The sequence below is a fragment of the Hypanus sabinus genome, chromosome 23, assembly GCF_030144855.1.
Source record: "Hypanus sabinus isolate sHypSab1 chromosome 23, sHypSab1.hap1, whole genome shotgun sequence".
NCBI lineage: Eukaryota > Metazoa > Chordata > Chondrichthyes > Myliobatiformes > Dasyatidae > Hypanus > Hypanus sabinus.
In genome coordinates, this window is record NC_082728.1 from 29727669 (window position 1) to 29753703 (window position 26035).

Consider the following 26035-nt stretch of genomic DNA (forward strand, 5'->3'; position numbering starts at 1 on the left):
CATCTTCCCAAACACTGAAGTCAGGCTAACTAGCCTATAATTTCATCTTTTAGCCTCCCCCTCCCCTCTCTTTGTGAAGAGTGGAGTGACATTTGTAATATTCTAATCCTCCAAAACTATGCTAGAATCTGGCGATTTTTGAAAGATCACTACCAATGCCTCCATGATCTCTTCAGCTCCCTCTTTCAGAGCCCTGGGGTATAGTTCATATGGCCCAGGTGACTTGTCTCCCTTCAGAGCTTTCAGATTCTCCAACACCTTCTCCTTAGTAATAGCAACTACACTTACTTCTGCACTCTACAAATTCCTTCTTTGGGATCAATATTACGTGCATATTGAAAGCCCCTGTGATTATTACAACACTGAACTTTTGACATGCCTTTTCTATCTTCTGCTGTAATTTATACCTGACATCCTGGCTACCATTTAGATGTCTGTATACAACTACCATCAGAGTCTTTTTACTCTTGCAGTTACTTAACTCTGTCCAAAGGAAGATGTAGAATCCTTATGTCACCTCTTTCTAAAGACTTGAGTTCATTTTTAATATATATTATATATATAAACAAAAAGAGTCACCCCACCTTCTCTGTGTACCTGCCTGTCCTTCAATACAATAGATAATGTATTTGGATAAACTATACAAATTAAATGAAGTGTTAAAAGCATTATTGGCAAAAAAATTCTAATAGAATGCTAGTGAAGCAAAAACATGCCAATTTCTACATTAAAATTCTTACAAGCAGTGCAAGGCAAGCATTAAGTTTATTACAAGTAAAATGGATGACCCTTGTGTACATTGAGAAAATGCAGAGTTAAGAACATTTTACCCTAAAACAAAAAGCAAAGTAATGAGGAAATCTATGAAACAGCAGGTTGCCAACCAACATGGGACACTTCGAAGGACAGCCAAGCAGGTCAAAGGACTACAGATCAATTCCCAATTTGAGGCAAAGGATAAACTTAAATTACCTTGACATTTCAGAGCATTATTGATTGGGGATGCAAAAGGAGTTTCTTACATGTGGTAACTTCTTTCCAAATATTGTGAATAATTAAAATGAACTGCAAAACTTGGAAAAGCACCAGGATGTTATACAGACACAAAATAATCTGCAGATGCTGGAAATCCATAGTAACACATACAAATTGCTGGAGGACTTCAGCAGTCAGGCTTCATCTATGGAGAGGAGAAAACAGTTGATGTTTTGGGCCAAGACCCTTCTTCAGGACTGGAAGGTGAAGGGGGAAGATGCAGCTGGGGGAAGAGAAAAGAGTACAAGCTAGAAGGTGATGGGTGAAGTCAGAAGCTGGGAGGTGATAGGTGGGAAAGGTAAGGGGTTGGAAAAGAAGGAAACTGATAGGATCGTGGACCATGGGAGAACATTGAGGAGTGCCAGAGCAGGTGATACACAAGCGAGAAGAGGCAAGAGGAGAGTCAGAGTAAAGAACTGAAGATGGAGAGATGGGGGAGAGGGAAATTACTTGGAAAAATCAATGTTTATGCCACCAGTTAGGAGGAATTTCTCCTCCAACTTGAGAGCAGCCTCATCATGGCAGAAGTAGTAGTCATGGATTGACATGTCAAAATGTCTGCCCACTGGGAATTCCTGATTCTTGCAGATAAAGCGAAGGCGCTTGCCAGAATGGTTCCCACAATTTAACGTTGGGCCTCACCAACGTAGAGGAGGCTGCGTCAGGAGTGCTGGATACAGAAGACAACCTCAACAGACTCACAGGTGAATTGTCACCTCACCTGGAACGACTGTTTACGGCCCTGAATAGGGGCAAGGGGTGAGGTGAATGGTCAGTTTCAGCACTTCTTTTGCTTGCAGGTACAAGTGCCAGGAGGGAGAATAGTGCATTCATTCTTCCCCACAAAGGGGAATGGAGAGAGGGTGGAGGTAAAGATGTATTTGGTGGTACGGTCCCATTTGAAGATATAGAAAGTTGCTGAGAATGTGTTGAATGCAGAGGCTCAGGGGATGATAGGGGAACTCTATCCATATTAATAGAGATGGAGTGAAGATGAGGCACACCAAGGTGTGGGGTGGGGAGGAGAAAGAGACCATGTGATAGAATGTGGATAGTTCCACATAACCAATGAAAAAGCAGACACAGCTGGGGTCCTTGCATGTGCCCTTGAGTTTGGGGAAAGTGGGAGAAGCTGGAAGAAATTGTTGAGGGCAAATTCCAGTCTGACCAGATGGAGGTGGAGGAGAACTGCATGGGTCTGTTATCAAGAAAGAAATGGAAAGCTTTACAGTCTTCTTGATGGAGGATAGAAATGTATAGGGACTGGACACCCATGGTGAAAATGAGGTGATCAGGGCCTGGGAATTGCAAGTTGAGGAGATCAAGAGCATGTGAAGTGACAAGAATGTTCTGTAGGCAGGAAGGGACTGAACCAAAGGGGATAGAATGGAGTTGAGGTATGCAGACACTAGTTCAATGGGGCAACAGGAAGAACAACAATGGTCCTATACAGGAAGACAGATTTATGGATCTTGATAGGTGGTAGCAATAAGAAATTCAGGGTAAGGGAACCATGAGATTGATGGCAGTGGATGGGAGATCTCCAGAGTGGGTGAGTTTGTGATACAGCCAGAGACAATGTACAGGTGTTTCTGTCTGGGGTCTGTTTCAAGAGGCAAGTATTAGGTGATGTCTGAGAGGTGCTGCCTGGCTTCAGCAAGGTAGAGGTCAGTCCACCACACTAAAACAGCACTCCCTTTGTCTTCAGGTTTGATGGTACAGTTAGGGTTAGTGTGGAGAGAATGGAGGGCGGTGTCATCAGAGAGGGTAAGGCTCAAAGAGGAGAGAGGGGTGCTGACGTCAAGCTGGTTGATGTCTCATTAACAATTACAGGTGAAAAAATCCAGATGCAGGGTGTCCAAGAAGAAAGGCAGGGTAGAGATGGGGGAAAGGATTACCAGTGAGGGGTAAGGAATAAAGATATTATTGAGCTTTGAATCTATATTTGCAGGACAGTGAAATAACAAAAGTGCAAAATTGAACTCAGATAGGTTATACGTTTCTACTGTGGTATATTAAATATAGTTTGTTAAGGAATCAGCTTTGACTTGATTTAAAGGCATGTTCTGCCAATTAAATTACAAAATTGTTTTTCTGCTCTGCAGTGTAGAAAACAAATGAGTTTATTCAGCATTTTCAGCTTGCACTAGACAGGATCAAAATCTATTCACATTTATGAGCAAATATTTAAGGAATTACTTTATCAGAAGCATTATTTTCCATTAACTTGCCACATTCTCTTAAGAGCTTCATGAACTACAACTAAGTGCCTTGGAGATTGTAAACAAGGAAGTTACGTTAAGTGGCTTTTCTCCGAGCTCTACCCTGCATCATACTTGGTGTTCCTCAGCTTCCCACATGACATCAACCATCACATATCTTGGAGATAACAGATGCTAATTACTTAAATTACAACACAGTTTAAACTCACTTTGTACTTGGGAAAATTGCAAGAATTCAAACAGGCACTGAAGTTTATTAATAAAAAGTTTATATTTTCAAAGCTATTCATTTCCAGAAGATGTTTTATGAGTTAAATCCATTGCAGGGCAGACACTATTACAAAACTCAATAGACAGTAGATACATAATCTTCGAATCACACTCCATCCGTATAACTTGGGAAAATATTGGAAAACTTCAAGGATTTTTCATTCCTTCCTCCCGTTCAGCTCTTGCCAGGAAGACTTGCCCACTAACTGCGATTGGGAAGCTTGAACTACCTAACTTTGCACACACTGATTGTCTCCAGAAACTTGATGAGTGGACACAGCTTGAACACAGCTAAGTCACATACTTTAGATACTCACTTCTGGACTGATTTTGTCAAATATCTTTTTGCAGTATTTTAACTATTGGTTAAAGACAAAACAAAAAGGTTAACATTTGATAAGAACTTAAACTTTGATGAGTTAACATACCTTTTCTCTTCCTCCAGTTGGTCTTTAGTCAATGTTTTTTCATAGCTGCTATGTTGAATCTTGCCTGGAAGATACTCATCAACTAGGTCATCTAGAAAAAGAAACAAGGCTCCAAAATATACAGTGTCCAAAATTTTCAAAGTTAGGGCAGTACATCATAATTGGGTAAATCAACTAAATCTTCTGTTCAAAATATGATTTGGGCAATCTAAATATCGCACAAGTTGTCAAGGCTCCAAGTGGTCCAGATGTCACTTAATGGATTTTTGACATTGATTGTACATTTCCTCATATTTAGAGCAATCTTCCAACCATTGTATCACTTATTCAATGCTAATAAAGCCTGGCCTCAATGGTACATTGTTCCCAGACTAAAAATAGTTAGCCAGACAATCCACTTTGAATTGAAAATCCCAGCAATACTCCAGGCAGACAAATCTTTTCCATGTACTGCACACTTCCAGCATACAGCATTCCACTAAGAAACGCGCATTGGCTCCTTTTAAGAAAAAAGGGACTTGCTTGAATCTCCTTGGGAAAAACTTCCCAAGGAGTAACAAATTGCTGAGAGCAAACCAAATTGAGGCAAATCGTACAAAATGCTCCTTAGTATGTAACTTTGCATTTCATTTCAGTTTAAGGTCAAGGCACACATTTAATCAGTTTCAAACTAACAGAAAATCCATTTCAATTCACTTGGTTCAGAGCTGCAGCTGGCTATCCTGGTGCCAAATACCAGAAATATCACAAGAATTCCAGATTCTGCAAATAACTTTAATTTTTCTACCTCCATGTTTAAATTTGGCTTGTGTCAAATCTGATGACCAGTGTAAACATCCATGTATTCAGCTGATTTCTCTCAAATTGTCTGAAAACAAGATTTCACTTTCCTTACTCATACCCACACACTTTATTTTGAATTCTTTAACAAATATTTGTACATCTATTTTTGTTTTTGTCATTTTTTAAAAAAAAAAACCCGACAAGCAGGCTCAGAGCCAGCAACAGGCAGTGGGGAAATAAAAAATTCTACAGATTACGTATTACTTTTAAGAGCACATTGAAGCTGCTGGGATAAAGAGGATCAGTCTGCATCACCCATTCAAGAAACAGATTTCCAAGTCAAATGCTAGCTGCAGAACACTACTGAGACCCTTGTTATCACACATCTTAACACCACACAGGTCAAGAGAACTCAAAATTAATTTTAGATCTTGACTGAAGCTGCAATCAGAATGGTGTTATACAGAGTTTAAAAAATGAAAATCAATTTAGGTGGTAACTTGGCAAAGTATTAAAGGGGCCAATAAATAAATATGTCCAAAGCTCCAAAAAATATATGCAAATTCTCAGTTTCCCCTCTTTACCCTGCACCCTTCCCTAATGATCTGAGGCATGGCTGACAAGGTCAGCTTTTACCACCTCTTGACATCTTCACCCAAAGGACTGCAATGTTGTAATATCAAGCGTGGTCACTATCTCTTGGATTAACTCTTTGTGACAAAGCAATCAGGGTCCAAGCCATCTTGGCTAAAACTAAAATGGGCATCAAATAGTAGATCAACCAAGTACTACAAAATGGTGTTGCCAGTTACATCTTCCATTAGTTAATAGAATAGTAAGCTTAGGAATAAAAGTTGGTCTATACTCTGCGGCTTGTGGTCTTCTATGCCTCATGACTAGCTAATCGTGCCAAGTCCAGTACAAGCATTATAGTGTCACGCACAAAATCTGGAGGAACTTAGCAGGCCAGGCAGCATTAATGAAAAAGAGTGCAATTGACATTTTGGGCCGAGACCCTTCAGCAGGACTGGACGACAAGAAAGATGAGGAGTAGAATTTAAAGCATTAATATCACACCACAGCCTGAAGGATAATGATCTCCAAAGAAAAATTCTGCGGTGGTTGCTATCAATACTATCACAGAAAGATCCATCTGCTACAGGAACACGAGAACATTCAACATAGTTTATCCTTGGTCACCTTTTACCTGCCAAGAAAAGCACAGCAGCACATGTCTAGCTGCCACTTCCATGGGCCTCAGTTTATACGTTGCTATCGAGCTAATCTCTACAGATCAAAGTTTTCCACATTGTGTTCTAGATAGTGTCAGTCTGCTCCCAAGTGTTCAATACCAGCAACTGGGTGGAGAATCAAATGTCCTTTCCCATGTTTCACTTTCACTTGATGCAAATAAACACATGGCTGAGCATTAATGACTTGAAGGCTATTCTCCATTTGCTGTTATCACCATCTTGCTGGTGGACAGGGTGTGCCCAGAGACAAATGGAAAATTAATATAGCATCTGTAACATATGAATACAGCTTTCAGGCCATTGCTCAACAGGTTTCAGATAGTTTCCCCAGTTTAGAAGCCATTGCACCCAATCTCTGAGGCAAGATTACTCAGACATGTTAAATTTTGCTTTGCTTAATGTAGGATAATCTATCCAATTGTCTCAATGCAACAGTTAAGACCCAGTGACTTTGGCCATTTCAGAAAGCAGTTGAATGTTAACTACAATTTTGCTTGCCATGGATCAATTTAGTTGAACAGGTAAATTTATGAATAATGTAGCACTGGGGAAATATTCTATTAACATAAAATTTTAGTGAATTGATTGATTTAAAATGTACCAATACTGCACTTGATGCTAGTATTCAATTGGACTCCATGCCAGGATAAAAATCTGTCCCTGCTACAAACAGAACTGGAACAGGATATTGAATTGAAGTTCTGTTCCATGTCGTTCCAAGGCTCAAGGTGCCACTTGTTGGAAGGTTTAAAGAAACTGCAATGAGGGCATGAAAGTTGACATTGCAAAATCACGGATAACCAAGTTCCTATGCTGCTTTGTGGTTAGTTATCCAAATTAAGCTCCAAATTAAGTCATATACCCAAGGATAGTTCATCCAAATCGACTTGCAGCTCACAACCGCAGGATAATCAGCTTGGTTGCAAATAATTATGTCAACATCAACTCTCAATTTATACTTGGCATCAGTGTTAAACCAACTGAATACTATCAATGATTGAAAAAGTGTAAAGCTTTGAAAGAAAGATTTGCTGCAATAGTCAAATCTGGACCAAGGCAACCATGAAACAAATATTACCATTCTGAAAATGTTGCAGTCATTGGACTGGTATCTTATCTTGAGCCAAAAAGGAATATTGTGTTACACACTTAGCCGGATGTGGCCAAAAAAACAGATTGAATAAATTTGTGGGGCAAAAGAAACCAAGTTTGACCACATATAAAGAGGACCACTGGCATTTACGGCTTGGAACAGTCCATATTTTCCCAATAATATGCATCTAAGATTAAACTCTCCAACTCTGCTCAAATTCCTTGCGAATACCAGCATTCTTGACACCTTGAGTTACTGTATGCTTTCAAATTTAATTCACCGCCTCACTCAAGTTCAAGTTAATGTCACCTGACTGTACGTGTATACAACCAAGAAACACTCCTCCAAACCATGGTGCACTCACACAACATTTATCACACAAAACACTTAAATGAAAATATTATTCAATAAATACATTAGTAATATAATTAAAAGAGTTTGTGAGTGGCCAAGTGGTTAAGGCGTTCGTCTAGTTACCTGAAGGTCGCTAGTTTGAGCCTTGGCTGAGGTCGCACGCGTGTCCTTAAGCAAGGCCCTTAACCACACATCGCTCTGCATAGACACCGGTGCCAAGCTGTATGGGTCCTAATGCCCTTCCCTTTGACAACATCAGTGGCATGGAGGGGAGACTTGCAGTTTGGGCAACTGCTGATCCTCCATAAAAAAAAACCTTGCCCAGGCTTGTGCCCTGGAAACTTTCCAAGGTGCAAATCCATGGTCTATCGAGACTAATGGAAGCCTACACTACAATTGAAAATACACGTAAAGCGCAACACAGTAAACAGTACAGTAAAATCCTGCTGTTCTAGCGAAAAGACCGCGGTGGTGGGAGGGTATTCATTAGTCTCACAGCCGGAGGGAAGAAACTGTTATCCAGTCCAGCAGTCCTAATCCTGATGCTCCTATACATCCTTCCTGATGGTAGTTGGTCAAAGAGATTGTGGGATGGGTGATGGTCATCCTTAATAATGCCTTGGACCCTTCATCTGCAATGTTCCAGGTAAACGTCACAAATGGTGGGGGGGAAGAGAGTAAGAGTTCATAGCTCTATTTTAGTTGTTATTCAACCACAGATGAATACAGCCAGACAAAACAGCTTTACTCTGGGGCCAAGATAATAAACACAGTACCAATAGTCATGCACAGCCCAGGCCATGATATCAGTAAAATACAGTCACACAAAAAGTATAGAGTCCATGAATGTTGCAGCAGTCTGTAGTTGAATACAAAATGGCTCCTCTTCTACTGAGTGAACACTGGGAGACAGTACCAACTCTAGCTTGGACTCTGTGCCACACCACCTGTGGCACTCCAGTGGAGCTCACCAACTCCAACGCCTGTCCTGGACAGCTTTAAACAGGACACCACAGCTCGAGTTCTAGTCCTGCGCCTGCGGCCATACAGCTCCCCTGCCATCCGTCAATAAGTCAATTAATCAGCTTTGCAGCATTCCGCATTAACAATATCCAGAGTCTTGCAATCGCAAGAAAAGCGACTAAGACGATCACTCGCTGTCAGACTGAACAGCGCCTTCGTGCGCCAACTCCTCCGACACCTCTCTGCAGCAAATCCAGCTTCTGCAGTTTTTCCACCAATGAGCAACTCGCTGATGGGGTAGACCTGCAGTATTTTAAGTTCTTGATGTCCAGCAGGGTTTTGCAATCTTAAAGAATATATTACAAAATGATAATAAAAGCCTTGTTTGGCCCCGTAATAGCCACTGAAACGAAGTGTGCTGCCATCTTACCAGAAGAAGAGGCTTTCCTTGATGTTGTATCATTCAATTGGTCAAGTTGGCCAAAGAAATTATTCAGCCTATCGGGCAGTGAGGCATCATTGTCATTGACACACCAGGTGGACTTGCAATCAGCAATTGTTTATCTACTTTGCCACATGCCCCTGGTGTCACAAAGGTGTCTGTGGATTTCCTGTGCATACTCATGCTTTCCCTTCCTGATGGCATGGGAGAGCTGGCTCTTGCTAATCTTAGAGTCGTTCTGTTCCCTGATCTGAAGGCAATGTCCCAATCCTTAAGCAGTGCATGAACCTCTGCAGTCAATCATGGTTTTTGTTTACCCTGGCAGCATAGTGTTTAATCACGGTAATGTCTACAATGCTTTTTCCTGTCAGTGATCCCATGTATTCATCAATATTGACGTGATTATCATAGGTAGCTGCCTCCCTGAATATGCTCCTTTCCTATCTGTGGCTTCCTGTAATGCAAGCTTGAACAACACCCCTTTTCATCTGTGCACATTTCATAAGTCAATATTGAATTTTCCAATTTCAGGTAATTTGCCCTTTTGTCAGGACTACCTGTTCATGCTTGCAACTATTTTTATATTCTGGAACGCTCGTGTCAGTAGGCCAGCAACACTTCACAGCATTAGCAACAGTAAAAGAGCTTCTGTATCATTTCAATTAGATATCTTTGCTCCGTCAACTACCTTCCCACTTTCTTTGCTATTTCAGCTTGCCTTCGTTCCCAGCTCTGAAGAGTCCAATCTGGAAATGTTCACTGGATTCCATTCCAATGATGCTGCCTGACTGCACAAGCTCTTCCACATTTTTCATGAAATTGGTCGGCAATTTGGATGTACCAATAGCCGATGCAATTAAATCCTTGAATGGTGTCAATACTATTTGGGTGGGAAATCTGATATATACTAGGAATTATAGGAACCTCTTGCCAAAAAAAAGGACAAATGGACCTTGCCGTGCAAAACTACAGACCTTAAAAGTAGCAGCACATATAGATGAGTGAAAGCAGCAAACAGGGTTTGCGTTCCATTAGCCAGGCATAAAATACAAGAGAAGTACAACATCTACAGACATTAGGGTGGTGCATACTGCTTAGTCACCACTGTAGGAAGCGTATGACTGCACAGGAGAGGAAGTTTATCAAGATATTGCCAGGCATAGAGCGTTTCCGTTATGAGGAAAGACTGGGTTTGATTCTCTTATGACCAAGGGGGTGAGGGAGCAACAAGTTAAAAATTGAGAGCCAAAGTGGACTGAGGGGAACCTTACTCTTAAGAAAGACCCAAAACAGAGGACATTTAATTAATATGGAGTAAAGAGGATAGAGGATTTGAAGATAAAACAATCCGGGGTGAATAGATCTCCTGAACGCAGCCCAGGCGGAGTCAGGTACATGCAACAACTCACACCAACACCTGGATTTGCAAAACTACAAGCCTATGGACCAAGTATTTGTAATAACTGCATACACTGTCAACATCAACATTTCCGACCAAAGCCCATTTGCGCTTGATTAGTAGCTGACTACTTTGTTACAGTAAGCAGATATCTGTTTGATACTGTTAACAAAGCACTGCAGACTGTCACCCAAGGGAACTGGTGCAGAGCAGTGCGAGTCAGTACTAAAGACTGTGCATCAGGGTCGGAGTTAATGGCATAATGAGTGTGAAGATCAAAGAATAAATTTCAAAACCCAACAGCCCTTTGATCTTTCTGATCACTTACTGCTATGTTGTGGGATGTCCCAGACCAGACTGTGGTTAGAACAAAGTGAAAAATGTAAAGTTTTATTTCAGTATTAAGAAGCAACTCAAGTTATATAACCATACGGTGAATTAGACTCCTCTCTCCCAAGCTAGGGTACAAACAGGATGGTACTTGACACCTGAACCAAGAGGCCATGGAATCTTTGCTCCAGATGAAGTTCTGGCAGCACGCTTGACATAATTCAATCATGGGATCAAGTCTCAGATTTCCTTCATTAGTGTGGTGGGCAAACTCCAAACCCTTAGCAGTAAATTTATTACACCCACAACTTGGCGCCTTGTTAACAAGTGTAATCCTGACCAACAAAAACACCAACCCTCTGCTCACTGCCAGCTTGTACAGATATCATCTCCCCCTTCCTAGAGAGGACCAGTAGGACTCTATTATACATTGGATTGACATTTTGTATTCGGCAAAATCTTGTATAATCCAAGTTAACAAGGACCTTTGCTGCAGCTCAAATGTGGTGTTTACCCACTTAAATTGCCCAAGCAAATAATTAAAGCTTATTTACCAGTGACATCATCAGGAAGAGTTGTTTTGGTACTTTCAGTCTCTGCTCCATCTTCAGAAGATTTTTTAATGTTTTCAATCCCTTCATCTTCCTGAAAAACAATTTATATATTAATGTCTTCTAGTTCATGTGGTCAGTACAGCATTTAGAAGTGACCCTTACATTTCCCAGGAAACCAAAAATAAAGCTATTTTAACTGGCAGAAACAATATACCTTTTGAAATTATGTTCTGAGACATGAATCAAATCACAAATGCCAGTATTGTTATTTGCATGTCTTTAATAGTTCAGAAAAACTTCTCTCAATTCATAGACAGTTCAAATATTCTACAGAGGAGAACCTCAGGGAAGGTAAACTCCAGGGGCATGCGTCCAGTCAGTTCCATCTGTTCTTGGTTACCTTTGTCTCCATGGTTACCAGCAGCTTCTATAAAGTCAGGTGGCTAATGGTTCAAATCTTGGAATTGAGCCAAATACATGGATTTAAAGTAAAACACACATTGTTTCAAAATCGTAGCCACCTCTCAAAAAATCTTCCATCCTGAAAATATTAGATATCTTATTTGCTGTGAAACCAACTCAGCTTGCAGAGACTACGCACCTTTTTTAAAAAAAAACCTCAAGAGCAGATTAAAGCCTTTCCCCTTTGTAATAGAAATGGAAGTCAGAGCTTAAATGGAAATAATAAGTCACAGCATGTAGCAATTACTTAGGTGGCACTAGGCTTAACTATTGACATTAAACCAGAATACTGTACATTTTTCTAATCAGTACCATGGGTTTTCTTGTTAAAGCTTAAACAATTTCAAATTTCTAGCTTAAGTACATAGACTGATGTTGTCTCAGTAATCTGCTATAGAGGACAAATTCCCAAGGAAGGCGGTCCTCAGAAAGCATGAATGCAAGAGTCTAAACCAAATACTTTAATTCCTTTGAATTTTAGGTTCAGACAACAATGAAACAAATAGCAGTTCCTGCGACTCACTGGCAAATGACCAGCACCCCTCCCTTTCACCCAGCAGTACAAGTTAGACTGAGTTAAGTGAACTAGATACAGAACTACTTGCTTATTGTATAACTCACATTGTTCAGAGCTCAAGCTAATATGAGTTGGTGTAATTATAATATTAATGTTTGAGAATGCAAGCATTCCTGTTTTCCCATAAAGTATTTGCATTCATTAGTTTTGTAGCTAGATGTACGTCGCAGCAAGATTAACCGGAAGCCAACAAAACACAAAATGACAGCCATGTGCAATAGAAAAACATTGCTTGATTGCATCTAAAGATATCGTTAGCATATTAGATAATACTGCATTTAAGTCCAAAATGTTTCTTAGATTAAGGATCCCTGTTAATCATTTCTAACAGATGCTCCAGACGATAAGGGGGACGCTTCTGGATCCTGATGAATCCACAAGTCCAGATGAGAGGTGTTCTCCAGCATTCTTTGATCTATTTTGGAATCTATTTTGGATGCTAATTTGACATGCAATATCTCACTTCAAAGTGACAGGCCGTTGACTCTCCAAATTACAAGCTTTCAAAATACATCAAATGTAATGCAAGGATAATAAATTTGAAAGTGTACAAAAATAACAGGCACTGCGACACAAGTTGAATCCCGGTGATGAAGGATGGAAACTACAATAAGTTAAAAAGGCATCTTAAATAAACCTGGTCAAGATTCACTCACTCCCCCAAATGCAGACACCACTTCCAAAGAGAACTGGATGACTAGAGCCACTGCAGTAGCGAGCTTACACAAATTTACACCCTCCATCTGTATTTATTTACTGTGTACAGAAATTCCTCTGCATTCCCAATATCCTAAAGGGGGCTTATACATATAGTTGGCCCTCCTTATCCACGGAACCTGTATGCATGGATTCAACTAACCGCAGATCGGGAAAACCCATAAGTTCTCTTTCCAGCGCTTGTTGCTTGAGCATGTACAGACTATTTTTTCTCGTCATTATTCCCTAAACAATACAGTATAACAATTACATAGCATTTACATTTTATTAGGTATTATAAGTAATCTAAAAATGACTTAAAAGTACAGGCAGTCCCCGGATTATGAATGAGTTCCATTCCTGATTCCATCTTTAAGTCACATTTGAACGTGGAACAGGTGCATCCAGTATTATTTAGCGTCAGTTAGTCAACTATTTTTCTTAGTATATAGTGCATATTTTACCTTTCAATGCATATAAAACACTTAAGAAACACATGTATTTCAATAATTTAACCACTGCGTTGCTTAGTAATAATTGTAGCTTTCATCAGGGTAGGGCCTTTCACATGCTCCAATTCTTCCCATCATTGACCGACTGTCGCCTAACGCTTCTCCAATGACCGATGGCGTTTCACCTCTTTCCGATTGCTTTATTACTTCCACCTTATTTTCAATCGCAATCGTGATTATTTTTGCGAACAGAAACACTGCAGATTCAGAGCTGCGCCGCCGGGTCCTAATGTCCACCGCACGGAGACATGTTAAATAAAGTCCAGGGTTCCGCTGTGTCCTAAAGACCACTGCACTGAGACAGGTTAAATAAGGGACTTGAACATCCGCGAATTTTGGTATCCGCAGGGGGTCCTGGAACAAATCCCCCAGGGATAAGGAGGGCTGACTGTATACTGATGTACAAGCAACAAGAGCTGCACCAACAGAGAGCTAATTCCAATTAGTATGCATTTCCACCACCTTTTGATGAATGGTAAAGGCAGAACCTTTGCAATGTTTCATTAAACAGACGGATTTCAAAAAGCATTAAAATGGAACTCACCTTTCCTATTGTTTAATAAACAGCAACTGTCAATAAAATTACTCTCTGATGCTAGAAAATTAAAATGAATAGGAATAATCAACCATTCAGGCTGCATCCACAGGAAGCACTGTATTTGAGTCAAAGAAACGACCAGAGCTGCAAAGGAGAAAGAAGCTTGCACTGTAGGGAAAGTAGCACAGGGAAGAGACATGTTAAGGTCTGCCAAGTATTTTGAACATTGTGTTTTGATTTTGTCAATAAACTACTTGCTGCTCTATCATAACAATAACTCAACTTCTTTGTTTCTGGAACAGCAGGCCTTTCATCTCATCAAAAACTGCAACACCAGGGACTGGCAGGTAGCCAAACTTCCCATAATGTATTATGAATCAAAACATAAGTATCGGTTGTGAGCCAGTGTAGGGAAAGTGAAGTGGAATATGCATTCTTGATAGATTTTCAGTTCTACCCACAATTACAGTCAAAGCAAGTATCAGCGTACAAAACAGTCAACCTGAATTCTCAAAATCAACTTTTTTTAAACAAGGCAAAAACATCAGCTAACATCTGCACAAGATAAACTAAGGGTAGTAGTCAAACATTTAGTGTTCATGATTACCAGCAAATTATGTCAAGGCTGTATCATAAGCTTGTACCCTAAAGAATTAAGCAGATTATACAGGTTTAAACTCTAACCTGCCGTATGAGACCTTGTGAAAAAAAATGTGAGGGAGGAGGGCGAGAGTCAAAGACTAAAAAGCCAGGGATGTTTTTCCAATACTTTAGGAACATGAAAATTAGAGCTGTGCCTCTAATGCAAGGAGATACTTATGTATGAAGGACAAAGAAAAACAGTTGCTACAGGGTATTAAAGGGATAGAGCAAAGAGGCAAATATAGGCAGTCATGTCATGCAAGAGTTCTGTTTAGTCTGTGTCTCAAGTTGATTTCTCCAAATCAAAGACATTCATTTGATAGCTACCAACTTCACATCACTCCACACATTCAATGTTTCATTGAATAAATCACCCTAGCACTACCCATAAACCAACGGAACATCCTGTATCTTGGCATGAAACCCATAAACTAATCAGCTTGAAGGCTGCTTTCAAAAGAAATGAAGAATTTACTTGAAGTCCGATTTTTCTTTCTTCCCCAAGTCAGGTCATTTATAATCTGAATAGCTCTTGTACAGAGATGAGCCAAATCCAGGATTTTGCTTAACAGCAGAAAAAGCTGACATGATTAAAATGTTGTAATAGTTCATCCTGTGTGCAGATGCCAGGCGCCAGTCATTACATTATGGCAAATTGCTGGGCATTCTAGAGCATTGAAAGGCTCGACTGAATCAGCCCTAAAGTCACTGAGAGGATCAGTAACCACAGGACAGCAGTGCCAAGGTGATACTGTTGCTTTACTTCAATACAAGGCATTCTTTTTCAGCTCAAAGATCAAAATAAATTTATTCTTGAAGTATGTACACCATAAAACTGGAAGTTCATTTTCTAGCAAGCATGCACAGGAAAATAAAGAAATAGTGGAATCCTTGAAAAACCATACATAGCAAAGTCCAAACATCCAATGTGCAAAAAAAAAGGACAAGTCATGCAAATAATAGAAGTAAGTAACACGGAGAACATGAAGATGAATCTACAGGCTGGTCTAAGAACCTTGCATTCTACCATTAGACAACATTTTATTTTAAATGCACAAAAGCCTTTACTTCACCATGGCAGTAATACAGATGCAACGTGGTTTCTCAGTGTACAGACTAACCAACCCTTTTAAACAATGAAGTCCCTGATTTAGTCACTAACCCGAGGAAAATATAGGACTTTGTCTTTAATAATTAAAGCCAAGGGAAATCTGAGTTTAAAAATGCCTCATTTGTTTAGAATTTATAGCACGCTGCTGGACACCAGAGTACTGAACTGGATACCAGAGTAAAGCATCTGAATTCAGCACCAAGCCATCTTTCATACATCCAAAGCTTGGGGAACAAGAAGCAGAACGTACATGAACAGCTGCAAAAAGGAAGCAAAACCTGTTTTTTTTTCTGTTTTTGCCATGTACACTACTGGATATGCAAGCAAATCTAAGAAATGGGTTGATAACTGGCATTGGCATTGAAGTCTGATACAAACTGGTGAAATGAATTACATACATGCAGATTTGTTATGCACTGTCCCAACTTCTGGGTGGTTAAATTTATATTTAAACACCTGAAATTTTGGGGTCTGAAACCAGGAAAAGACTTCAGTTGGATTACATCATGTTTTGTAACTTCAAAACACAAATCTCACTGCAAGAAAAAGGTGGGCCAGGAATGCAAGCCTAACTTAGGTTTTACTTTAAATGAGGTGTGCACATATCATCTGGTAATGTCATGATGTATGCAATTCACATATTTTTTTTTTTTACATAGAACCATTATGAATTATAAAGAGTGCTTTAATCATTATTCACAAGATTACTCAAATATTAATGAAATATCAAATACAAAACATTTGTCTCAGTTCATTTGTCTAATAACATTTTAGAAGCCAATTAGCTGGTGCTTCAAAAAAATGGGCAAGATGAAGCTAAACACAAAATATCTGAATATCCATGAGGATTTGTTGAGTCATTTAAATTTAGTCCTGATTGTGTTCAGGGACAAATAATGCAAAAAATGAACAAAATATTAAGGTCGTGTTCATGGACCGTTTTGGCGGAAGGAAAGTTGTTCCTATAACACTGAATGTTTGTCTTCAGGTTCCTGTAGATCCTCCCTCATGGTAGCAATGAGAAGAGGGAATGCATTGTGTATTTAATATTTCAGTAATATTTAAGTAATTCTATGTACTGAATTAATAAGTCACCAATAAGAGGAACTAAGTTCTTTTCCCCTCCAGATCAGGAGCAGGCAGAGTCACTGTCTGCTACAAAAGGTAAACTTAAGGGTTCTTCACACCCTGGGGACCAGTGTGCAAGAAATACTGTCAACCTGCCAAGCTCCAATTCAGAATGAGATAACTATAACTACTTTAAACCATCTGCAAAGCTGTTGGATTGTCTTAATCCAACAGGCTGCCATAATGCTTCATTGCAAGCAGGTAACCTTATTTAAAAATTAAGCAATTAGTAATAAACAGCTGAAGGTTGCACTTCTAACTGGCATTGACATTGAAGACAGGTGATAACTTGAATGCAGTCCAGAACATGATACCTAGGGGGAAATTTACTCATAACATAAAAGATGAAATAATTTGTATTTACCCATAGGTTCCAGAAAAACTCTGCTGCTACTGCCAACCAGAGCTCCACAATATTCCCTTCAGAAAAAAGGTGCAGGGTACCAAACATAATGGAATGGGCAGAAAACAGAAATTTCAACAGATACCAAGGCACTGCTTTTACCAGGCCCAAGTGGATCTTCCTGGATGGTGATGGATTTTGTCAATCTGCCTTCAATGATTCTGATCCATCAATATAGCCTTTAGTTAAAGGTCTGAAGACCAAGGTGTCAATTTCAGCACAAAGTCTGCCCTGAGCCACAATTCCCATTTCCACAACCCTGCTCAAAGTTTAGGCATTAATTTGTAGCAGGCACCAAGACACTGGCAAGAAGCCACCCTGAAATTCTGTCAGTGTCATTAGTGTATAAACTGTCTCCGCTTGGCTTTGAGCACAAACCTCCTCACACCTGGACTCAAGCTATATGTGGCAGTATTGCCATTAGCTGGAGTGAACACTTGGCCCAAGACTGCTCCATCTGGCAAGGCACTTAGGTCGACAGAGAGAGGTCAAGAAAGGAAAATCGAAGTCTACCCACTGTAGCAGAGGGCTGCTGTTACCACAGAGCTCAAATTGAAACATGGTCATTCTCCATAGAGACACAGACAGGAGCAGCACCTCTACATGACTCCCTGTATCATTACTTAAACAGAGAATTGCAGGTGAAAAGCTGTAGAAAAGGTGCCAAGAGTCAGACTTCAGATCCCTGGGGTGGTTTACAGTGTTAATAAAGTTAAACAATATTGTTATGACAGAGAGGTACACAACAGATTTGCCAGGGTATGGACTCCAGTATCGAAAGCTGAATTGCACAACAGATTGGCGGTGACAGCACAGAAAGAACGTGTTATATTTACACATGCAAAATCAGAGAATGTGAAACAGGATCAATATATGCAGTTGACATAAGTGGGATGTAGAACACTACCTCAATGGTTAAATAATGCACAAATTACTGAATAACCTTACATTCCTGAAAGCAAGCAGAGTGCAGTTACTGATAACTATCCCTGTATTGAAAGAGAGGCCAAGGATAGGTCAACACTTATCAGTTAGGAAACACATTCTGCTACCCTTGGAGTATATAATTTGCTAGGAAAGGTTAGAGTAACAAGTTTGTAGTAAAGTTTATTATGCTCGAAAGCCATTGGTGTAGAAATAAACAGAGTGATATCTATTCTAATAGTGATTAGGACAGAGTAAAAGAAGAAATTAAATTGTGGATGTTCTTTAATAGTAGATTTCTGACTCTCAGGAAAGCTATACTGCCAAACTTAGCTCTAGAAAGAATAGGGTAGTTATTAGAGTGATTGTCTGTGGTGGGACACATTGTGTTTTAAAGGAGTCGAAGGAGTCCCATTGTTGCCCTGATTGGGGAGCATGCCTTATGAGAATAGGTTGAGTGAACTCGGCCTTTTCTCCTTGGAGTGACGGAGGATGAGAGGTGACGTGATAGAGATGTTCAAGATAATGAGGGGCATTCATCGTGTGGATAGTCAGAGGCTTTTAGCCAGGGCTGAAATGGTTAGCACAAGAGGGCACAGTTTTAAGGTGCTTGGGAATAGGTACAGAGGAGACGTCAGGGTTAAGTTTTTTTAAATTTACACAGAGAGTGATAAGTGTGTGGAATGGGCTGCCAATGGTAGTGGTGGTGGTGGAGGCGGAAACGATAGGGTCTTTTAAGAGATTCCTGGATGGCTACATGGAGTTTAGAAAAATAGAGGACTATGGGTAAAGCCCAGGTAATTCTAAAGTAGGGACATGTTCTGCACAGCTTTGTGGGCCAAAGGGCCTGGATTGTGCTGTAGGTTTTCTATGTTTCTACTAAAGAACTTAGGCCCATGAAAATACAAGCAGTCAACTGAAGGGCTAGCTATTATGACGATAGAAATTCTGGCCCCAACTAAAAAAGACAAACCATTTGAATGGGAAGCCCATTATAGGGATTGCTTTGGAATTTGTCCTTGTACATGTGAGAAAAGAGAAGGCAATTGAAAACTGAAATTTGATATTACAGCAACTAATACAGTAAAATAAGAAATCAGTCTGGATTACAGGAAGTTCAGAGATGAAGGAAAAGAGGTAGAAACAAATTAACTTAAGTGAAGATATGCAGTAAACAGAATTCAATAACCTTCTGGGGACACAAAGTGAAATGTATTAGAAATAGGCTGAGGAGAAACCAGAAGAATATCTGAGACAATGGTCAAGGTACAAGAATAGTACTTCTTTTAAAAAAAAGTCAAAGAACTGACACAGAAATACACAAGATGAGTGAATAATTGCCCGGATAGAATTCATTGTTGAGTCAACGGTAGAAATCTCATACACTGACCATAATGTAACAATCTGTTAGTATGAGGGCTAGACTATGTGTGCCAATGTAAGAGACAAAAGGTAATTTTTTTTTAAGTAGTAGAGAAGTGGGCAGCAAAGATAATTAATCAGCAGAATGTCAGTGGTAAAATCTTAATTGTGGACAAAATTAGTTATGATATAGACTGCTGGGGAAATCTATATAGCTGTGTTGACTGTAAACTATTAACTTATCAGCTCATTTAACTAATAAATATTCAAGAACATTCAACATGAGTGGCGCTTATGGACTCCACCCATTTAGTACAAACAGCTGTCATGAGGCCCTCAGTGTTAAAAGGACTACATCATCATGGAAAGGAAATCAGTTGAGGTCACAGTATTATGCCAATCAGTGAGCGTTTCAGGCACCTTGTATACAGTGTTCTGTGGTCAGTACGATATCGTCCATTTAATTGTGTATAGTGCATAAGCATTGGCAAGTTGGTCGTGACCAGAATCAACTTCTGCCTAAGCAAGGATCAGGATCTGAAATTTGCCTCCACCACAATTAGTCTACAGTGAATGCATTTCACATTTGGCCTTGGAATACATGGTCAACTATATCTACATTAACCTGTGTTTAGTGATTACAGCTCAGCATTCAATGCAATCGTACCCTCAGTTCAAATCAACAAGCCCCAGAATCTGGGCCTCTGTTCCCCCATGCAGTTGATCCTCAACTTACTCACCAAAAGACCAGTCTGCACAGATCAGAAATAACATCTCCTGGCTGACAATCAACACCTGTGCACCTCAGTGATGAGACTGAGACAATTGTGAGGCGAGGCACAGCTCAAATGCTATCAATAAATTTGTCAATGCCACAACTATTGTTGGTAATGAGGAGGCATCCAGGAGTGAGATAGATGTGTGCTGTTGCAACAACGACCTTGCACTCAATGTCAGCAAGACAAAGGAAATGACTGTGAATTTCAGTGAGTCATCGAGGGATCAGCAGTTTCAAGTTCCTGGGCATACACACCTCTGAAAATCTATCCCAGGGCCCAACATGTTGATGCCATTTCAAAGAAGGCATGCCAATGGTTGTATTTCATTACGAGTTTGATAAGATTTAGTATGCCACCAAGGACACTGACATATTTCTGAAGATGTACCACGGACAGCATTCTAACTGATTGAATCACTGCTTGGTACGGAAAGCCCATTGTGCAGGATCAGAAAAAGTTACAGAAGTTTGGAAATGCACCCAGCTCCATCATAGGTACCAGCCTTCCAGTGTCCACAAAATCTTCACAAGACAATACCTCAGAAAGGCCGTATCAATCATTAAGGACCCTGCCACCCATGACATGCCCTCCTCTCATTTCTACCATGAGGGAGGAAGTACAGCAACAATTCCCAAACTTAATGCCATAGACCAGTACCATTAAGCAAAGGGTCCATTAACCCCAGGTTGGGAACCCCTGAGGTACAGGAGCCTGAAGACACACATTTGACATATTTAATGTTTTTAGGCACAGCTTCTTCCCATTTGCCATCAGATTTCCAGAAGAACAATGTACCAATCCAAGGACACCAACTGAATATATTTGTAATGCGCTGTAAGGTTTCATTGCTGCTGTAATGGTTTCTCTGCAGCAGCGATGTTTGGGTTATGACTAGATATAACGGGGCTTTGGAATGTGGGCTATCCAATGAGAGGGAGGTTCTCTTTCCTGTAGATCTGGGAACAGGGAACTCGCCATCTTTTGCCAGGGCGAGATCAGGAGAGATGGCGCGAATGGAGAGAGTTGGTAGACCGCTGGACAGAGTGGACTTGGAGCGAGGGTCCAAAGGTCGGCTACGCTCGGAGGCTGCCTATTCTCCAGAATAATGTCCACCCCTAAAGGGGAAAACAAGTATGAAACTTGGGTGGAGCAAACCCCTCAGTTGTTAGATGAGTTAGATGATTGGCAGTGTTCTGATGACGTAAAGCGACAGGGATTGGTTGACGGGCGGGTTGCTGATGTTGTGAGAGCCATCAGGCTATGATATCCCGTAGCAACAACTGACAATTACACACAAGCGCTGGACAATGCTTTTGGCCTGACAGGAAGCCCAATGGAACTCATGGTGGGGTTTCAGAACATGCGTCAGGAGAAGGGGGTGAAGATTTCCGTTTTTATTTTTCGGCTCGAGAGGCAGACAAATTGCTTGCAGTGCAGAGGGGTCATTCAAGCAGCTGAGGTGGATCAGCTAAGAATGGACCAGATAGCCAGGGGTGCCCAGTCCCATGACCGGATTGCCTGGGGTCTCCGACAGTCTCGTAAGGCGCACCGCCCTCCAGCTTTTGTTGAGCTGATCAGAGGTGTACAGGAAGAGCAGAACACATCAGAGGCGCGGAAGGCCTCCGTCAGCAGGGTACGGTCCTCACTAGTGGCCCCATGCGGTGAAGTGACCATGCGGTAGATAAGAATGTGGCAGAGTTGAGAACGGAGATATGTCGGCTGTTATCAGCCCCCTCCATATGATGGAGCTGATGGGGGTGGGGGGGATTCCCGAAAGGGACGAACAATGCGGAGGGCTGCTGGCAGCAGGTGTCACACCAGGAGGAGAGTGAGCCCCCGGGTACCTCAGCAGAGGGAGTCATTGGGAAAACTTAGAGGAGACCCAGTGAGGGAACGGCCTGGTGTCTCTGGGGAAACACATTCCCAGCAACGTACCACGGAACCCCCGAAAGTGAAAGGCCTAATTCCTGAAGGCTTAGTGGTACCATGCTCCACTGTGTCGCTACAAATAGAGGGTATTTATGCTAGAGCCACACTCGGCACTGGGTCGCAGGTCATGGTGTTTTACTGTTTGTTTTACAACTGGTATCTGAAGCATTTACCATTGACATCATTCAGTAAAAAGGTACTTCATAGGGAAATTTCATGGTGATTTTCATGATCAACAGCCAAAAATCTGTAAGATACACCCTGAAGTATCTGGGAAGCAAAATCTTTATTATCCAGTGTCAAGAACATCCTGTTTATTATCATTGTTTAATTATACACTGGGCTATATATCTACAAAGTAATTGTTTTTATTTGAAAAGTGGTCTGTCAATTAATATGTTATTTTCTTGAAATACAAAAAAATTCTCTGCAACATCTATCTTTTTGGAAAATGAATGTTTAAAAATCTAAAATTTGCTCATTTCTACAGACACACTAATGCAGAAGGCAAAACATAAACACAAAAACAAAATTTATATGGCCGAGTGGACATAGAGTGGTGATCTAAAGGCTTCAGCAAAGGGGCTTCATTCGTGAAAGAAAAGCTCAAGATTTTTCCTTCTCTTCTTTATATCTGCTCGACCAGGTGGCGATGACAGGCAGGGTAGTGGAATGCTCCTATTGCGGGATGTGGGAAAGGCAGGGAGACCTCCAGTGTCCCCGATGACTACAACTGTGAGAAGTGCATCCAGCTGCAGCTTCTAACCAACTGCATTAAGGAGCTGAGCTGGATAAGCTTTGGATCATTCAGGAGGCTGAAGGTGTCATAGATAGGGCGTACAGAAGTAGTTACACCCAGGGTGCAGGACACAGAAAACTGGGTGCCAGTCAGGAAGGGGAAAGGGGTTAAGGAGCCTGTGCAGAGCAATGTCGGGAGTTTGGTGGGGGGGTGCAGTGGGGTGGGGAGAGAGAAGATGACTAATAGAGGAAAGTCACAGTGCTCGGGTGTCTGGCTCTCTGGCACTGAGCCTTTTGTATCTCAGATGCGGAGGAGAAAGAAGAGGCACACTGTGTGGTAATAGGGGATTCATTAGTTATGGGAACTGACAGGAGGTTCTGTGGGTGAAAACAGGATTCCTAGGTAGTATGTTGTTTCCTGGGTGCCAGGGTCTGGTATATCTCAGACTGAGTCCTCAGTATTCTTAAGAGGGAGGGTAAATAGCCAGAAGTCGTGGTCCATGCAGGCACCAATGACATGGGCAGGACAACTGACAAGGTTCTGCATAAGGAGTTCAGGGAGTTAGCTGCCAAGTTAAAGGGCAGGCCCTTCAGGGTTGCAATCTCAGGATTGCTCCCCATGCCACATACTACTGAGGTCAGAACTAGGAAGATCATACAGTTTAATACGTGGCTAAGGAGTTGGTGTAGGAAGGAGAGAGTAAGATTTTTGGATCATTGGGCTCTCTTCCAGGGAAGGTTGGACCTATTTTAAAAAAGGGACAGTTTGCACCTGAACTGGGGGGGGGGGGGGGGATACTAATATCCTAGAGGAAAGGTTTGTTAATGCTGCTAGGTGGGGTTTAAACTAGAGTTGCAGAGGCATGGGAATCAGAGTGCTAGTTAGTGGAGAGGTAGTGGAGGGAAATGTTGGTAAGACCTCGGCCAAAGTTAGGAAACCAAAGGCTGATCATGGTGCAACAAAAAGGAAAGGGGCGATTACAGGACTGAGGGTTTTGTAACTGAATGTGCGCTGTATATTGAGTATTGGAGAGTGGCCTAGTGGAGTAGGCATCGGTCTAGTGATCTGAAGGTCGCTAGTTTGAGCCTCAGCTGTGGCAGCGTGTTGTGTCCTTGAGCAAGGCACTTAACAACACATTGCTCTGCGACGTCACCGGTGCCAAGCTGCTTGGCTCCTAGTGCCCTTCCCTTGGACAACATCAGTGGCGTGGAGAGGGGAAGGCCTGCAGCTTGGGCAACTGCCGGTCTCCCATACAACCCTGCCCAGGCCTGCGCCCCGGAAACCTTCCAAGGTGCAAATCCATGGTCTCACAAGACTAACGGATGCCTATTTAGTAAATGGAATAAGGCAGATGAACTTGCAACACAGTTGCAGGTTGGCAGGTATGATGTTGTAGGCATCACTGAATCATGGCTGAAAGATTATAACTAGGAGCTTAATGTCCATGGATACACAGTGTATTCAAAAGGTAGGCAGGAAGGCAGAGGGGGACGGTGTTGCTCTGTTGGTTAAAAAAAATGAAATCAAATCACTAAAAAGAGGTGACATAGGTCAGAAAATGTTGAATCATTGTGCTTAGAGCTCAGGAACTGCAAGGGTAAAATGACCCTGATAGAAGTTGTATACAGACCCCGAAACACTAAGCATGTGGCCTACAAATTACAATGGGAGATTGAAAAATGCAGGACAAAATGGCAATGTTACAATAATCATGGGGACTCCAATATGCAGGCAGATTGGGAAAATCAGGTTGGTGCTGGATTACAGGAGGGGAATTTCTAGAGTGCCAATGAGATGGCCTTTTTTAGAGTAGCTCACGGTTGAAACTAATAATCAGCTATTCTGGATTCGGTGTTGTGCAATGAACCAGAACTGATTACAGAGCTTAAGGTAAAAGAACCCTTAGGGGAAAGTGGTAATAATATGATTTAATTCACCCTGAAATTTGAGAAGGAGAAGCTAGAGTCAGGTGTATCAATATTACAGAGACGCAAACGAAATTACAGACGCATGAGAGAGGAGCTAGCCAGAACTGACTGGAGAAGAACACCGGCAGGGATGGTAGCAGAGCAGCAATGGCTGGAATTTCTGAAAGCAATTCTGGAGGCACAGGATATATACATCCCAGAGAGGAAGTAGTATTCTAAAGGAAAGATGGCACAACCATGGCTAACAGGAAAAGTCAAAGCCAACATAAGAGTCAAAAGAGAGAGCAAATAATTGAGTAAAGATTAGTGGGAAGTTAGAGGATTGGAAAGCTTTCAAAAACCAACAGAAGGCAACTAAAAAAGTCATTAAAGGTGAAGATGGAATATGAAAGTAAGCTAGCCAATAATATTAAAGAGGATACCAAAAGTTTCTTCAGATACATAAGGCATAAAAGAGAAGCAAGCATGGATTTCGGACTGCTGGAGATAGTAGTGGGGGACAACAAAATAGCAGATGAACTGAATAATGTTGGAAGGCACTAGCAGTATGGTGGGAGTTCCAGGTGTCAGGGGCAAGAAGTGTGTGAAGTTACCCTAACTAGAGAGAAGGACCCTGGGAAACAGAAAGGTCTGAAGGTAGACAAGTCACCTGTTCCAGATGGTATACACCACAGAGTTCAGAAGAGAGGTTGAAGAGATCGTGGAGGCATTAGTAATAATCTTTCTAGAATCACTAGATTCTGGAATGGTTCCAGAAGACCAGAAAATTACAAATGTCACTCTACTCTTCAAGAAGAGAGAGAGAGAGTGGCAGAAGAAAGGAAATTATAGGCTAGTTAGTGTGTACTGGAGTTGATTATTAAGGATGAGATATCCGGGTACTTGGAGGCACATGACAAAATAGGCCAAAGTGAGAGTCCATTGACAAAGGAGAATCAGTTGATGTTGTGTACTTGGATTTTCAGGAGACCTTTGGCAAGGTGCCACATATAACAAGCCCATGGTATTATGGGAAAGATCAGCATGGATAGTGACTGATTGGCTGGAGGCAGAGAGTGTGAATAAAGGGATTCTTTTCTGACTGGCTGAGTAACCAGTTGTGTTACACTGGGGTCTGTATTGGGACCAATTCTTTTTATGTTACATATCAATGATTTCGATGATGGAATTGATGGTTTT

The 26035-nt window shown here is 41.2% G+C and overlaps 1 protein-coding gene across 2 annotated transcripts in view; it reads right to left on the minus strand.

The window, feature by feature from the left end:
- The window catches only part of LOC132380083 (matrix-remodeling-associated protein 7-like), a 117561-nt gene that overhangs the window by 30040 nt on the left and 61486 nt on the right, over positions 1 to 26035 (minus strand). For both annotated transcript variants that reach the window (XM_059948629.1, XM_059948630.1), the window contains exons 2-3: positions 11127 to 11217; positions 3956 to 4046 (exon numbers count right to left, since the gene is read on the minus strand). In XM_059948629.1, coding sequence (XP_059804612.1) covers positions 3956 to 4046; positions 11127 to 11217 — 182 coding nt within the window. The remainder of the gene's footprint in view (positions 1 to 3955; positions 4047 to 11126; positions 11218 to 26035) is intronic.